Source organism: Sceloporus occidentalis, unplaced genomic scaffold (assembly GCF_023333645.1).
Source record: "Sceloporus occidentalis isolate IW3139 unplaced genomic scaffold, rSceOcc1.0.p SCAF_2, whole genome shotgun sequence".
In the NCBI taxonomy this organism is placed as follows: domain Eukaryota; kingdom Metazoa; phylum Chordata; class Lepidosauria; order Squamata; family Phrynosomatidae; genus Sceloporus; species Sceloporus occidentalis.
In genome coordinates, this window is record NW_028316982.1 from 33,739,596 (window position 1) to 33,756,191 (window position 16,596).

The following is a 16,596-nucleotide window of genomic DNA, read 5'->3' on the forward strand; positions in this document are numbered from 1 at the left end:
TTGATCAGAGTGTCAGATGTTATGAACAATAAATCCCATAATCTCTCACCATTGGCTATGCCAGCTAGTGCTGGTGTAAATGTGCTTCCCTCTTTTTTGTCTATAGCCATTCACCTCTGCTGTAGATAATTTCAGTGAAGGCCATAAACTGCATAGCTCTTACCTCAGAGGAACGAAGTCCCACAAAGGAAATGATGAGTACAAAATTGTGATTGTATTGTGAACCAGTGTCTAGTAGTCAAAGGGTGGATGGGGAAAACAAAAACACAACCTTCAAGTTAAGTATACTGTTCTTGAGAGACCAGCAGAGATTGTGAGTCAGAGTAAGTCATGTAAGAAGCACTACCTGATTCAACTCCTAAAGTAACTTTAGAATGAATGAAGGCAGGTTCCTTCCCCTCCCTCATCATTCTTTGTAGATGCTGATTCAATCTATTCCTTCCTTCAGCCACTAGCATGTTAAAGGTGGTAGAACACCACATTTTGCTACAGCACATTGCTACCCACTTAATATCAACAATAGTAAAGCACTGATCTCTTCAACAACCATGTTAATATCTGGGCACCAGGATGCTTAAGTCCTGTTTGGTATAGTTGATGCATTGGAAATGATAGAAGATGCTTTCAAATATTACAGCTTCTCCTTGTATTGAGATGATAGAGTGGATCCCATACCAAGCAGTGTCAGAACCTCAACAGGGCACTATTTTTTTTTAACAACAATACTCTCAAAGAGAAAAACAAACTCATGGACAACTCATACGTGCTCTGGGAATTCCAGCGTTCTATGCCATGGGAATTAGAGCCATGTTCCCACTCTGAGAACCAAGATCAGGACAAACCCTTAACAGGAACCAGTTGTATTTGTTTCAAATTTCACTGGCCCAGATGACTGCCAAAAGGTGTATGAGTGGAAAACTGTCTCATACAACTCATCTGCCAAAGCCCAGATCTGATTAACATGGTTTAGATATTTCACTTTAAGCAAGCTGATGTCTCTTTGTAAAATTAGGCTACAAACAACTTCCTATTATAGTTTGGTCTCGCACCAGTGCATCAGTCAAGCTCTTTTTCAAAGAGCAATTTAATCTACATCAACTCTTGCCGAATGGAACCATGCTTGAACAAGTAAAGCAAGCTGAATTCTTCTAACTCATCTCTGCACTAAAAACAGTCTTCATCCAGTATGAACCCCCTCCCCCCATTTTAATAGACAGTTAATCTTGTAAAGCCTGTCTACTTACGCTTTAAATGCTGGAAGATAGGAGTAGATTGAAATACTGCTTAGATTATAAATAAATGGCAGATGCTTGCTAATGTCTGCTGTTGCCCAATTGCTGAAGAAAGTGTTTAATAAGCCCTGGTCCCCACCTAAAAGAAAAACAAAAGGTAAGGTTAATAGGAGCCATGGAAGACCCACCACAGGTGTCCACTTTCCACTTTTCTAACTGAGTGGGAAGGACCATCAGCTAGGTGAGTAAATCCTCTGCAAGCACCAGTGATTCATGGATTAGTATTTCTGCCTTGAAAGTGTTGGCATTTATCTGGCACAGTTGTTTCAGTGACCTGAGATAGGGTTATGCCATCTGACATGTTGCACACTTTCAGGCGTGCACACTCCCATGTTGTTTTGTAAAGCAACAGATGTCCATATCACTAGGCATTTCTGGTTGTTAGCTCAGCTGACAGTAAAGAGTGGCAAGAAATTAATGTTGTTGTCAAAAGTAGCCTAACATCCCAAGTAAAAGGTTCTTGGGTTACTCTAGAACCTTCGGCTGCAAACATTCAAGGACATACAGTATTTGTTCCCATGAGCTAATAATGCTTGTGGAGAGGACAAGGAATATAAACACTGCAGAACCTGACAGACCCAAGCAGATCTTAGCTGACTGGCCCAGGATGCACCATTGTGACAGAACCTGATGGGTCAGAAAGAGAGGATGACCAAGTCTTATGGCTTTGCAGGAAACGTTGCTTGTTCCATTGGACGGACAATGTTACTGCTTGGGCAAATAATAAAAATAAGGAAATAAGGAATTCTGGTAGATTTATGGTCTATGCAGGCTAAGGTTTTCTGTGAAGTATCTTGTCCAGAGTAAAGCTTTAGAGATGCTAAAAGCTATTGGAATTTCTAAAATATATTCTAGCTATGGTATATTTTTCAGATGGCAGTGAAACTGACAACTACTCAGATCTATTCCAGATTAAGACACTAAGTAAAAGTTAACTATGGTGCGTTACAGATGGGCAAAAAGTACGTACTAGGGTTAGGAAAGGGCGTCCTTTCCTGACGCCCTAACCCTAGTACATACCAAGTATGTACAAAATCGCGGTGCCCATTCTACATGGGCGCCACCACTGGGATGTCACGACCGTGCTGCCTCCAAATGGAGCGGTGCGGAAGTGATGTCCTGGTGCTGCACGAGGGCGCCTGGGGTGCCCTTTCCGCGGCGCCAGAAGGAGCTCCGACACGGAGCTCCTTCCAGGTTTGTGTCGCTGGTGCAGCCTGGAAAGCGGTGGATCGGGGCCTCAGAGGCTGCCGCTGTGGCAGCTGAGGCCCCGATCTGGCGGGGAAAGGGGCGGGAGCAGGCTGCCCCAAAAGGGCGGTCTGTAAACTGCCTATTACACCCTAAAATACATTTTAAATTGCAAACAGGTAAGTTATGCCCTGTGACTGCTGTTAACTCTAGGATCATTCAAGTGCACACTTACAAGCAGCTTAGCCAAAAATTTATCATAAATTACTCAGCATATGAGTTTAGTGTGCTAAACCAATAAAACTTGATCTTCCATATTGCACTAATTGCAAGTCCTCTGGACAGAAACTTACATTTCTGAACTCCAGAGCAGGAAGTTTATACCCTTAAAATTCAGGTTCAGTGCCATTTTGGGTGGCTAAGAAAAAGTTATTCTAATAGGTTTAGTACATGTTCTTTTCACAGTAAAGAGCATTTCTGGATTAGTATTATTTTCAAGCCTCTTTAACAAACCATTCTATGATTGCTTCATGTGCACTTAAGATTATTATTTAAATCAATTAAGTCTTACTGATGTTCCAACTTATCAAGGTTTTCATAAAATCAGACTAGAAAAACACACCCAGAGACTGCATGTTTCTAACAAAACAGCAGCTCCATTTCAGTTTCTGAATCTCACAGCTGAATGCTGTATTGTTCAAGATTTTCTCTGATGTACTCTAGTTAGAGCCAGAATATTTTCCTTAATACTGTTTCCACTTCCAGTGAAATTCAACACTGGGTATGAGGCAGCCGGAATCAATACAATCCCATTAGCTTAACATCAAATTTATATGAAATGCAATCTTGTCAGAAAGAAGGCAAAAAAAAATATTTTTTTTTAATTCAAGACAAACATAATGAAATTTCTCTTCTTCTTACTATAAGAATTAACCTGTGCCAGTTTCATTAGTGTCATTGCTTAAGTTACAGTTAAGCATTTCCAAATTAACTCTTACTATTTGAAATGAACACTTTGGTATTAAGCATATCTGTATATATTTTGCAGAGTGCAAAATAAAGAGGGAATAAAAACAGGAGAAGAAGAATTGCCTCTTAACTTAATTACTCTTGGCTTCCAATAACAATACATCCAAAAGTTAGAAAGGATTTTATTTTGTTAACAAGTTGCCATAGCAATTCATTCACTACGGTGTCTTTTCTCTTTCTTTCTTTCTTTTTTGTTAACTGCTGTCAATTCAACTTATGGCGACCAAATGAATGAAAGACTTCCAAGTCACTCTATCATCAGTTCTTGCAGACTCGGTGCCTGTGGCTTTCTTGACTGAGTCTATCCATTTGGAATGTGTTTTCTTTCCCTACTACCTCACCCAGATTTCTAGTGAATCCTATCTTCTCAGAGCCAGTATGACATAATGGCTTGAGTGTTGGCCTACAACTCTGGAGATCAGGATTTGATTCCTGGTTCTGCCATGAAACCCGCTGCGTGAACATGGGCAAGTCACATGCTTTCAGCTTCAGGGGACAGCAATGGCAAACCTCCTCTGAACAAATCTTGCAAGAAAACTCCATGGTAGGTTAGGTTCTCCTTAGGATCACCAGAAGTCAGAAATTTCTTCAAGGAACATAACAAAAATAACATATATGGCCCAAGTACTACCGGCTCATTTTAGTCATCTTGCCATCTACAGGCAGTTATCTACTCTGCATTTTTTGGAGCAAATAGAAGGCAACTATGCTTTCATGCTTTTGAAAGTTCTGTTTATATGTTGTGTAAAGAAAAATGAATGGAATAGGCAGGTGGAGAAAGACAACATCAGGACCTTTCTGCATCCACAAGCCTAACTTTCTAATGGGAAAGAACATCCGATGCTTGCCTCCTGCTCCAGCAAGGATGCTGGTGCTGTTCTTTTGTGTATGTGGTTCATGTTGTATTCTATATACATCCCTGGTAAGTTGCTTTGAGCTTAATAGTGATGCTTCTAACTCCCATGTCAGTGGCGTTTTGTATCTGTTATACATTTTAGTTTAGTTTTTAAGGAGTTGTCCAATATCTTGAAGGTGTTTTGGGGACAGAGTTTGGCCCCTTGCACTATTCCTTTAATGTTTAGACTAAAACAGAGAGCTGATTCACCACATTGCTGACATGGAAGCTACCACTGTCTAGCCAAAGAAGGGGAATGAATCTATTGAACAGACTTTCCCTAAGCAGAATTTTCATCTACTTGGGCTATTCAGTATAGCAGCACAGTTGTTCTGACAAGCATCTTCCTCACTCTTTCTAGTATGAGGAATGCTGAAGGTTTTCTTAGGGGGGGAATACTTAGGGGCAGTTCAGAGCTGTCCCTTTTAGGCTGGATTGGGGCCAGGGCAAAGAGATGCCCCTTTTAGGCTGGATTGGGGCCAGGGCAAAGAGATGACACTTTGCCATAATCAGTGGATCTTATCCTTGCTTGCAATTAAAAGGGACAGCATAAGAGGAGAAACAAGATCAAGAATCATCTCATGGGGCCTTCTTGACCTTATGAATCCCTGAACCACTACCTTACAGGCTCATTTAGAAAAAACACTAATAGATCTGGCATACTGTATTTAAACAATAACTGATCTACAATTGGAGGACTTGAAACAAGATGATACATTCTCAACTTAATTGCTGCATTCTCACTTCCTAAGCAGAGGCTGGTGCCTGTAAATTTGGCCAAGGCCAACCAAAAACTGTGGACTTGTGTGGAAAACTGTCCTCCTATCCCATTGTTTCTGTCCAACAACTGTTATCAGCTTTAGGTGCAACAGCAATGGCGACAGATTATGAGAACTCCAGTTCAAAAAACATTTCAAAGGGAAAAGTTAACTACCCTGTTGTAGATCCCTTGCTTCTTGTTTCTTATTGGTCCTGTTTTTGTTCCAATCCTGTCAGCATTTATGATCTGATTTTGCTATTAGAAGCAAAGATGGTCTTTTCTACTTTCCAATTCTAGGGGAATGATTTGAAGTCAAAGTCTTGCAGGAGGAGCATACATGTCTGAGAGTTGTATGATTGTGAATCTTTTTCATCCATCAAGAATAAGTACACTCTCTACTTTCTGGGAACAGAATTGGTTCTGAAAATCCCAGGAATACCTTTGAGGTATTTCTATGAGCTTCTGTATTTTACTCTATGTACAATGAACTACTTTGAGATTCAGAGGGTTGTAGCAATTTAAATGGGGAGAATCATATTCAAATACCAGAGCAACCATTAATGACCAGACTCCTGTTGGTGTCCTTGTTGTTGTTGTTGTGTATAGTCTTCAAGTTGTTTCCAACTTTTGGTGATGCTAAGGTGACCCTGTATGTATGTATAGAATAATAAAATCACAGAGCTGAAGGAGACCACAAGGGCCATTCCAATCCCCTGCCAGGCAGGAACACACAAGCGCGCGCACACACACACCCCTAACAGATGGCCATCCAGCCTCTGTTAAAAAACCTCCAAAGAAGGAGACTACACCACACTCTGAGAGAATGTGTTCCACTTTCGAACAGGTCTTACTGTCAGGCAGTTCCTCCCAATGTTTAGGTGGAATCTTTTTTCCTGTATATGCTTGTAAGTCACATGTTCGCTTATGGCAAATGCATGGATTTTATAGAATTTTCTTAGACAAGAAATACTCAATGGTGGTTTACTATTGCCTTCAATCTGGTACCTTCAGGGTTTTAGCACTCAAGGAGACATATCACAGGTTTTTCCCTTTGTTCAGAGTGGTCTTGAACTTGCTTTCCTCTAAGACTGAGATGGTATGATTTGCCCAAAATCACCCTGAGAATTTCTCTGGCTACCAGGGATTTGAACCCTGGTCTCTCAAAGCCCTAGTCCAGCACTCGAAAACACCAACATATTTCACAGGATTATGAAGAATGACACTATAGTGTGCATGTGTACACCAAGGAAGAAAAGGGAAAGGGCTAGAGTCCTATTCCAATACTCAATCCACTACACCACACTGGCTCCCTAGGTGTTATACCGATGTTTATCTTCCCTTACATGTACAGTTGCATTTTTTTCTGGCTACTGTGCAACAGATGTATTCAGTTTGTGTTTGCTTAAGCACAGTTCTACAAGTGTAACCATTTCATGTGCACTATTCAATACCATTCCACAACTAACTGAATGTGTCTACTCTAGTTGGGACTAATCAACAGGATTCTTGCCAATTTCCTCAACCTTAAGTCAGTTATAATCTTTCAGGCTAACCTATCATACAAGGATGTTGTATGACTAAAAGCTGGTATGGGGAGAGAAATAATCACAGTTGCTACCTTGAACTCCTTGAAAGAAATGCAGGATGATAGATTTTACATATACAACATGAGAAGATAAACAGACGTGAGACTTTTAAATAAAACAACTGAGCCTTGGGAAAGTACTAAAGTATTTCTAATTGCACAAAGCATTAATTTTATCCAATAGGATTCAATAACACATCTGCTTCTAACTGTAGCAGTCAGGGTGGGGCAAGCCTTCAAAAGGCAGGGTAAAATGTCAAATGCAACCACCCCCCCACCTGTGTTTATGTATAGCATTGGTGTATACTTTTGGATTACAGCTATAGCCAGAACTATTCAACTCCAACTGCAAGGGAGCTGCATGTTTTTGTCAGATTAAGTATGCCTGCCTTAACCCAGAACTTCATGAGCAGGTCCTCACTGCCTGACTAATTTGATAATGTGGCACCCTATTTCCAGCTATTTTATGCACTTAGGTATGAATAACCAAGCAGGGTACGTACTTGGGTCTACAGAACCAAGAACACACTTAGAATCTGAGTGGGTCTTGTCTCCCACAAATGCTATCATTGTCCTGTCTGCTATACAGTTTCCGTTATTTACTTCATTCGTATCCTGCCTTTCTTCCAATAAACTCAAGGTGACACACATAGGTTTCCTTCATAAAAATCCCATGAGGTAGGTCAGGCTGAAAGACAGCATGACTTGCTTAAAACCATCCCACGGGTTGGTGGAAACTAGAACCTAGATTTCCCAAGCCATAGTCCATACTGAATCTGAGTAATACAGTAGCATTTCCATAGCAGAAGGAAAGCCAAAGAACTCCTTTTACATGGGAATGTGAGAACATCTTGGGAAAGAAGTGCCAAATTTCTTCTAGGTTGTTTTCATATGCTAAAACCATTCAATTGGAGCTATGGTTTAAAATACTATTTGCTTTCCTGTTTTAATTCTTTCCTTAGAATTCTAAGTATGGTACACATAACATGTACTAGTTTGGTACAGCTAATACATCTTGAAAAGAAAGCATGATTAGCTTTACAAGAAACAGATCTACACTGTACTACAAGAGTCTCTTATCAGTCAGATAAAAGCTCTTAACTAGTTACAGAACAGCTCAATAAAGGTTTAAGAGTTTCTCTTCTTGAAGTTATTTCAATCAAATAAAAGCAGCCAGCTTATTGACAGACTATCTAATTCCCTTTTACCCAATTCACTGTTACTCCAGTTCAGCCAATTTAAGGAAGTCTTATTAATTTTTCATATATTCAGGTTCAGTGAAATAAAACCCCAATCTATAGAAAGTTTCCACAAGTAAAGAATCCTATTAAATGTTTCCGGCTTACTGGTTTTTACTCAAAGAATGCAAGCTCCATAGAACATTTTCTGTCCACAGAACATAGTCCATTTAGATACATACCATCAAAGCTGCCTTTCTCTGTGGCAAGCTGTAACAGTTGATTGAATGTTTCAATAGAAGGCCGATATACAAAAACTCCCGAATTGAAACAGTCAGGCCAGCCTGGATCAGGTGCTGCAGAAAGCTCTTCTCTTTCAAAAAGCTCATCTATATTTGACAAAACCTAGTACATAGGAGCATTGAATGAGAGTACAAATTTAGCATTCACCTCTAAATACTATGATGTAGCTATCTGTCTTTCCAACACATGGAAACACATTGAGCTTCACTCAACTGAAGCTGAAGTCTCATTTCGCTCTGCACTAAGTATGAGAAACATACACATACACACACACAGAGTATATTCCAGCACTCTCATTCATACATCATTCAGGCACTTGCTGAAGACAGCCGAGCCCTGACCCGTTTGGACTTAGCCTGCATCAGCAAGTGCCAGCTAAGAATGTAGGTAAGGACTCTCTATCATCACTGATCAGCAACTTTACACAATTAGCTCCCAGACAGCCCTCTTCCAAATGCAAGATACCCCAGTTAATAATGGCTTGTTACACTTTATCCACCTCCTTTGTGGGACTGTACTTTCCAGTAATGGAGAAACATTTATGATTCTCATGCAACTGCCCTACAGCAGAAATAAGAAAACTATGGTTATGGTGAGCACTTGATATTCACAGGGGTTTAGTTCCAGGACTCCTTGTGGTTACCAAAATCCATGGATGCTCAAGTCCCATTAAACAGATTAACATAGTAAAATAGTGTCCCTTATATAAAATGGCAAAATCAAGGTTTGCTTTTTGGAATTAATGCATTTTAAAAATATTTTCAAGCTGAGGATGCTTGAATCTGTGGATACAGAGGGCCAACTGTATTACCTTCTTTCCTCCCTTGGATTATCTTATTGTATGTGCTGGCAGAGAGGAAAGGTAGCCCATTAGAGTTCCCCATCCATTTCCACTTCCTGATTTGTAATAAAAGACAAGAGATCATTTAAAGCCAGAAAACAGTTGCATGGAGATGAACTGTAGTCTGTAGCTAAGAAAGCAGTTGTGCTGGGGTTTACCCCTAAGTAGACATGCACAGAACAGAGTTGTGCTCTGTATGCCTGCTGGGAAACTCTCCAAATTAGTATGACAAAAACCTGTCTTCTTTCCCCAGTTTGTTTTCAAGACACTTCCCTAAGGTCAAATTCAGCCTCCTATCTTCAAAGGCATCCTTTATTCTTGCATGGCACAAGAAACCTTGTTACACAGGCTTAGAGTTGTTTACAACAGAACATTCTACTCACTTTTATTGAGAATAGGGCCTAGGTTGCCAATATTTTAAACTTTCAAATAGGTCCACCAAAGGAAATACTTTCTAAAACACAAAAGACATACCATTGTGTCTGCATCCATGAACACACACTTTGAATACTCTGTTAGTTCCCAGCAATGGAGTTTTGTCAGCGTAACACCAAGCTCAGGCCTTTTCAATAATGCAAGATGGGCTACATCTCCACTGTCCATGACATCCACAAGTTTTACTTCATCAAAGACTTTTCCCAGTACTTTCCTATTGAAAGAAATAACCCAAATTACATCCATATTTAGCACCACTGTCCACACAGCTCTCTATCAATCTTCTGAGGGAGTACATTCCTGTACTAGGTTTCTGGAAGTGCAAGCCTTTTGGAATTTCTTTGGAATGTGTATGAAAGCAGTTGCCTTTTTCCTGTAGCATATTTCTAACTGAAGAGTGCAGGAGCACAGACTTCAGATAAAGCTCTTGAAAGGTGATGGATTAGTAGCACTCAAGGGCTGTCAAAGTATGTACAGGAGATGCCTACACCCACACAGACATATGGGTGAGAAAGACCTAGGAATACTCTTGGTAAGTCAGCGGGCTATTTTAAGCAGCAACAGTCAAGGAAGAAAGAGTTTTTAGAGGCTGTGAAGTAATTCCTGTGAAGCAGCTGAGGTGTTCCTCCTGTTAGTTACAGAACAGAACTGATTATGTTTACAGATGAAGCTCATGCAACACTTCATCTCTACTGTTATGCCTTATGTCTTAAATGCAAGCAGTTACCATGCTCGGATTTGCTTGAAATTTGTGTACTGCTTCCTATCCATTTGCCACTTTAGATTATATGCCACTTTGCCCAGCAATGTTTGTATTTTGCAATGTGTATATTTTAAATGAGCAATCTTTCAAGTCTTTACGGTTATGAAACAATGCAGCATTCTATAAATAGGAGTAAGCAGACTTACAGGCTTTTGGTATCTCCTTTTATACTAGCAATAGCAAGTAGCATGTACATTTCTATACCACTTATCAGTGAACTAGCACTCCCTAAGCAGTTTGCAATGTGTAAGGTAATTGTCCCCAAAAGCTGAATACTCATTTTACCAACCTACAAAAGGATGGAAGGCTAGGTGGACCTTGGAGCCCTACTCTAGGATCAAACTTATAATGTTGTGGCTGCACTACTAGCATTTAACAACTGTGCCACCAGGCTTTGTGGTAGTTTTATGGGACTCTGAAAAGGAGCCTGCTGCAAAAGACTTGAACTTTGAAAGAATTCTTAGCTGAGGAATTAGTTTGGAATACCTGAAGTGAACAGAGCTCACAGACCTTTCATATAAAAATCCACTCCATTTTTTCTTTCTTTCGTGTCAGTGATTAAGGGTAGGATGGGTTTCATTTTGTTGCTGCTGTGGTTAAACTACAGGGAGGCAGGGATCCTTTTGTATCACTCAAGTGATTATCAGCAGATATAGATACTAGCATCTACCCATCATGGCTATCTTGAACAATATAGCCATTTAACATTTATCAAAGCCATTTATCGTTACTTGCATACATTTTCTGGAAAAAAACAGTCAAGGTATTCTTTATATAAAATATATATAACTTAAAATAAAAATACACACACACATACATTTTTGATGGGTAGGTTTTATCCAAGTAATGTGATGTGCTGTTTTAATGCTTAATTATTTTTTTACTGTTTTCAACTACGCTGTTTTAAATCTATGTTTTAATGTTGGTAGTATTTAATTATTTTTTTAACTTATCAATGTTTTAGCTCTGTCTTTCCCCCCCCCCCCCCCCCGTTTTTTAATATATTATAACCCACTTTGAATCCCATCGTGTGAGAGAGATATAAATCCTGGAAATAATCAACCAATCAATTAATATAATAAACAACACTTCTTTCACAAAAAGAGAAAAAGAATATCTTATGGCCTAAAATGGAAGAATTTTTAAATATCAATCGTATCTCATCAAATGCCTGGAAGTAGGCATTAAATCAATTGCAAAAAAATTGATAATATTGAGGCTTGACTTGTAAAAAGAATTTTAAATATAAAAAATGATTTTTTTGTATCAAACAAAAGGATTTAGATTTTGGAAAGCTAGACTAGATACACAAGTGCATTTTCAATAAGATGAACACAAGAATAAAAGCTATTTCACTATTTCAAACATTATTTCAGAAGAATGAATACAAATTTGGATATTTATTTATTTTCCCCACTACAAAGGCCACTAAAAAGGGAGGGACCCCTTTTCTGAGCAAAAAAGACTAACAAAAATCACTCTAATGTTTCTATCAATCTGTAGTTTCAAGCACTGTCTCTATAGACCTTTGAAAGCTGAGACAGCCAGCAATAATCTTTGAAACATCTCTTAAAATTCAGAGCCCCTAAAAATGTAATGCCGCAACAGCAGCACATTAGGGAGGCTTCTCGTGTTACTTTCATATTGTCAAAGCATTTCCAATACTGTTCCTTCCCTCATTAGAAAAATTAGACTCAAATGTTCTGAACTACAGAAGAGTTCACACTATTGCCACTTCTCAACATACCCTATGCAACATTAACCTATAAACTCTAGGAAGACTAATGCTGCAGATGCTGCAGTGAGTATAAGAATCTGAAGAACTCAATGTTTAGAATATTAATTCCTGAAACTTTAGCCCAATTTTTAGCTTTGTGGCTTCTACATGAACTGAAGATAATGCAGGGGAAGGAACAGTGATTAGGCAAGTTGTATACACATAGACGTAGACCTAATTTTAAGCCCAATGGAGTATCTAGAAGGAACTTTCATGCAAGGCATTCACGTACCTGGTGTCTCATTAATACAGGGTGTACAGTTGCTATAGCATGCATTCTTAATACACTAGGCCTCCTACAGATGCCCATCACACAGATATTAGAGATGGAAGTAAGAAAATCCTGTTTGAACCAGACACCATGCATATCAACTGTTGTGCAGTTAATTTCTTAGATGTATGGCACATAACTTAAAACTCCGGTTGTAGTTTTATAGGAAAAGACTAATTATACATATTAAGCATTATTTCTTTTAACAGCATCTTAGTCCTCCATACATAGTTTTGATCTTTTCCCTGACAGACTGAACAGCATTTTATTAATTATATAACTTCTATTTTATCCTGTACTTAAGATGAATAATTGCTTCAGCCTTTGTACAACAGTATTTTGTTTTTTGGACAGCCATTGCCATTCCACCCATTTCTAGTGTCCCTTCTGAAACAGAGATTTATACCTTGAGGGTGTGATCAGAGGCACCTTGACTATGCTGCAAGTTATGTTGGTTCTTCTGATCTACGTATTTTAGATGTGGGAAAGATTGGTGCCAATTCGAGTCTTGTCTTTTTTTCTTAGTATCAAGTCTTTATGTAGTTCTCAAAGCCTAAATATCCTAAAGACACCAGATCCTGTCCGATTTTGATAGCTAAACAGAATCAGTACTGTTTAGTACCTGCATGAATGACCACCAATGAGTACAGTACCAGGTGCTGCAGGCTATATTTCAGAGAAAGGAAGTGGCAAGTCCACAACTCAGTATTTCCTACCCAAGAATACCCTGTGAAATTCATGGGGTCACCATAAATTGACAGGGGAATTGAAGGTGCACATGTGCTCATGCACACACATCTTTTTGTTTTGCCTTAGAATACTGGTGGATCTCTGGGAATCTGGACATGCTACAGAGCCAGTTGGTGTTTTTGTTGTTGTCTGTAATCCATGCAGAAGTCAGTGCCCAGGAAACATAAAGGTATGCATTTAAGCATAACCACTTAGTAGTGCTGGATATGAAAATACAAGTAAATGGTCTTGGTACAATTTCGGTTTTGTCACATTAAGTAATGAAAATCTCCCCCTCCACCTTTTTGGTGGGGAGGAGAAGGGTTTCCAAATGACATCAACACCAGTGGCTTAGTAAATAAATTATGAAGAACAGGCTAGCTATTTCTATTTATCTAAAACTACAATTAAGCCACATTTATTTGTTAGGGGCTAAACTATTCATACCACGTGTCACACATAATCTTACCTCATTGGGTCTGAAACATGTGGAGTGATCAGCACCGTCAACCTCCTTGTTGTTCTGTAGTTTCGTAGTGACGATCCCAGTACAAGTGCTCCTTTTACATAGGAATCATTTGTGGCTAACGTCACAAAAGACTGGTCTTAAGAAGAAAAAACACACAAGTCATGTTAGCAGTTAAGTAGTTGCAAAGTTAGGAAGTACGCTTTCAGTGCCACAGTGTGTTCTAAAACCCATGAACTTGTATATATAGTCATTGGGGACTAAAGCTCACAGAATCCAAGATTGTGGAAACTGGAGTCCCAAAAGTAACGTTTTCTAGCTTTGCTAAAGCCCTTGTCACTTTGCCTACTGTGGCAGTTGTTTCTTAAATCACCATCTAATTATCAGACTAAACAAAATCTCCCCTTTTGGCTACCTTTTATATCTGAATATTTCATTGCTAAAAGACAACAGGAGAGAAGGATTGCTTTTAAATCCTGTTTGTGGGCTTCCCATAAGTACCTGGCTGGACACTATTGGAACAAGATATGGGACTACAAAGTTCCTTGTTTGTTGCTCCAGCAAAGCTTTTATTTTAACTTTGTTCAACATGCATAATGCAAAACATTTCCATCTCATCAATTTATACTCATTTTCAACCTGGACAGAGTTCCCAGAATGCAATCTACACAATAAACAAGAACTCAACCCAGTTTACCAAGGATCAGAATATACCTCCTTTACCTGGTGCACTTTAAATTTAATTTTTTTAAAGCAAAAAGTGCTAAATTGGCTAGATTACTAGGAAACAGTCCTAAAAGTGCTTGTTTTCGAGTTTGCAGACTGGTAAAATGGCAAATAGTCAATGCATTTAATATTTCTGGATATAACATACTACAAATTAGTACATGCTTGAATCTTGCTAAGTCATGTACAGCATTCTTACTTTTCAAGTTGCACATTTACAGGAGTACACAGAATCATAATTCCTTAATTCCAGTAATAGTTCAATGTTCCCGCCAGCTTTAACAGGTCAATAGCTGATATTCTATAATTATACCAGCTTTTATTTATTCACTCTTACTGAAATGATTAAAAGTTTCAGATATTTATAGTTATCCATTTCAAAATATCCCATGTTTTGTTCCTGGACTACCGGTATTTTGCATATTGAATAGTATTAAATGTCTGCTACTATATGGAATGAACCTCTTTTTACATACACCCAGCAGTTCCTAAACCCTTGAACTTCTGCAGGACAGAGGGTTAGAAACATGAACATGGTGGCTGGAAGAGTTTGCGAATAGTTCTCTCTCTGGCCATAATTTTTTTTTAAATTCATAGGACTGCTACAAAGTATACAAACTTGAAAATATGAAGTGTGAGAATTAAGAATGTGCATATGATTATGTTACTATTTACACTTAGATCCTCTCGACACTACTCTGAGTTTCTGTGGCTTTAACCAGTCATGCTTAATACTGTTTGGCATAAAAGGAAACCACGAGATTATTAGGAAAGCTGTGTAGCAACTGAGATTTTGCAAGTTACTAGAACCTGAACTTGTAATAAGAAACTGAACTCAGAACAGCACTTTTAGGAATTCCCCTGAACATGTGATACTTGTTGCTTAAGCACAGGTGAACAATGTCACCGTCTTTAATTTTGTATCATAACAGATTAATGCAGTCTGGAAATATTTTAGAGCCCCAAAAATCTATAAATATGAATAGATAATTAGAGCAAAACTTTCAAAATTTTACAAGTTTCCAGATTTGCCATCACAAAGGTAGAGCCCACGTTATCACTCATATATGTCTTCAAAGACAAAAATTACGCTATTGTTCTTGCAAGTATTGGAAAATGAATGCCTCAGTCTTAACTAGACTCAAATCACAGGGAAGTATCTTGTGCAGGATAGAGTCACCCATCAGTCTAACTTCTGCTGCCAGACCTGGAAGGGTCTCCAACACATCTTGAGAGATCCACATTGAACAATCTTCCAATAAAGACTAAGTGGTCCAAAAATCTAACACATATATGAATGTACTTTTGCAACTCAGCCAACAGTATTGAAACAGGGTCTTGATAAATCACCTGGTTGAAAAAACTCAAGCTAAAACCAATGATGCTTGTGACCAGTCTCATGACACTGTATGTTAACATATGAATTCCCCAATAACAGGAAGACAAGGTGTGATATGAATTAAATAAAGTAATAAGATACTTTGAATCATTTTATAAAATTAGCAATGTTAAGGTTTGCTAGGGCATAACTTACAGCAGCGAATTACATGGATACTTGTTGCTGTATGGATTCAAGTAATTTTTAATTTATGGCACCCTTAAGACATCATGGGGTTTTCTTGGCAAGATTTATTTGGAGGAGGGTTTGCCTTTGCCTTCCTCTGAGGCTGAGAGTATGTGACTTGCCCAAAGGGTTTCCATGGCTGAGTAAGGATTCAAATTTTGGTCTCCACAGTCATAGTCTAATATGCAAACCACTACACCATGCCAGATGTTGCACCACCTCAATGTTCATGGATGTTAAAGGTAGCCTCATTGCCTATTCTTTGAAGGTTTATGGTTGTGGAAGACTCCTTTCAGATAACTGATACTTCAAACTTTAGAACACTATGCTTCACTCAAGGGAACCTGTCTGAAACACTGAGACATTCATTCATTTATTATTTATTTGCTTTATTTATATATAATAAGCAATCCTACTGCTTTTGTCTTGTAGAACAGCAAGCAACCTTTGCTGAGAAAGACTGGTGTCACACAACCAAAGCAGATGTACTTTGCTTGTCAGTACTGTACAGATACAAGATCAGGAGCCAATATAGGATTCTGCTTCCTGCAAAAGTGAAAGTCACTGGAAGATAAAAGCCATTTACCTAGCCAAAATGGCATTAGAACACTGAAAACATGAATACTGTATGCATACAGTGGAATTATTCTCTTGGCTGAAAGTGGAGTAGGTAGAGAAAGGGTGATTATGCAAAGTACAGAACACTCAGCCTTGATTACACTCTACCTAAGAAACCACACCTTGCTTGTATACATATTTGATGAATGAAAGTGGTTTGTCTCAAACCAAGTGACTTA

General features: G+C 38.7%; 1 protein-coding gene across 4 annotated transcripts in view; it reads right to left on the minus strand.

The window, feature by feature from the left end:
- The window catches only part of LOC149318138 (glycogenin-1-like), a 34,668-nt gene that overhangs the window by 8,250 nt on the left and 9,822 nt on the right, over positions 1 to 16,596 (minus strand). For all 4 annotated transcript variants that reach the window (XM_089509081.1, XM_089509079.1, XM_089509080.1 and 1 more), the window contains exons 2-5: positions 13,513 to 13,648; positions 9,543 to 9,717; positions 8,167 to 8,329; positions 1,245 to 1,371 (exon numbers count right to left, since the gene is read on the minus strand). In XM_089509081.1, coding sequence (XP_089365207.1) covers positions 1,245 to 1,371; positions 8,167 to 8,329; positions 9,543 to 9,717; positions 13,513 to 13,648 — 601 coding nt within the window. The remainder of the gene's footprint in view (positions 1 to 1,244; positions 1,372 to 8,166; positions 8,330 to 9,542; positions 9,718 to 13,512; positions 13,649 to 16,596) is intronic.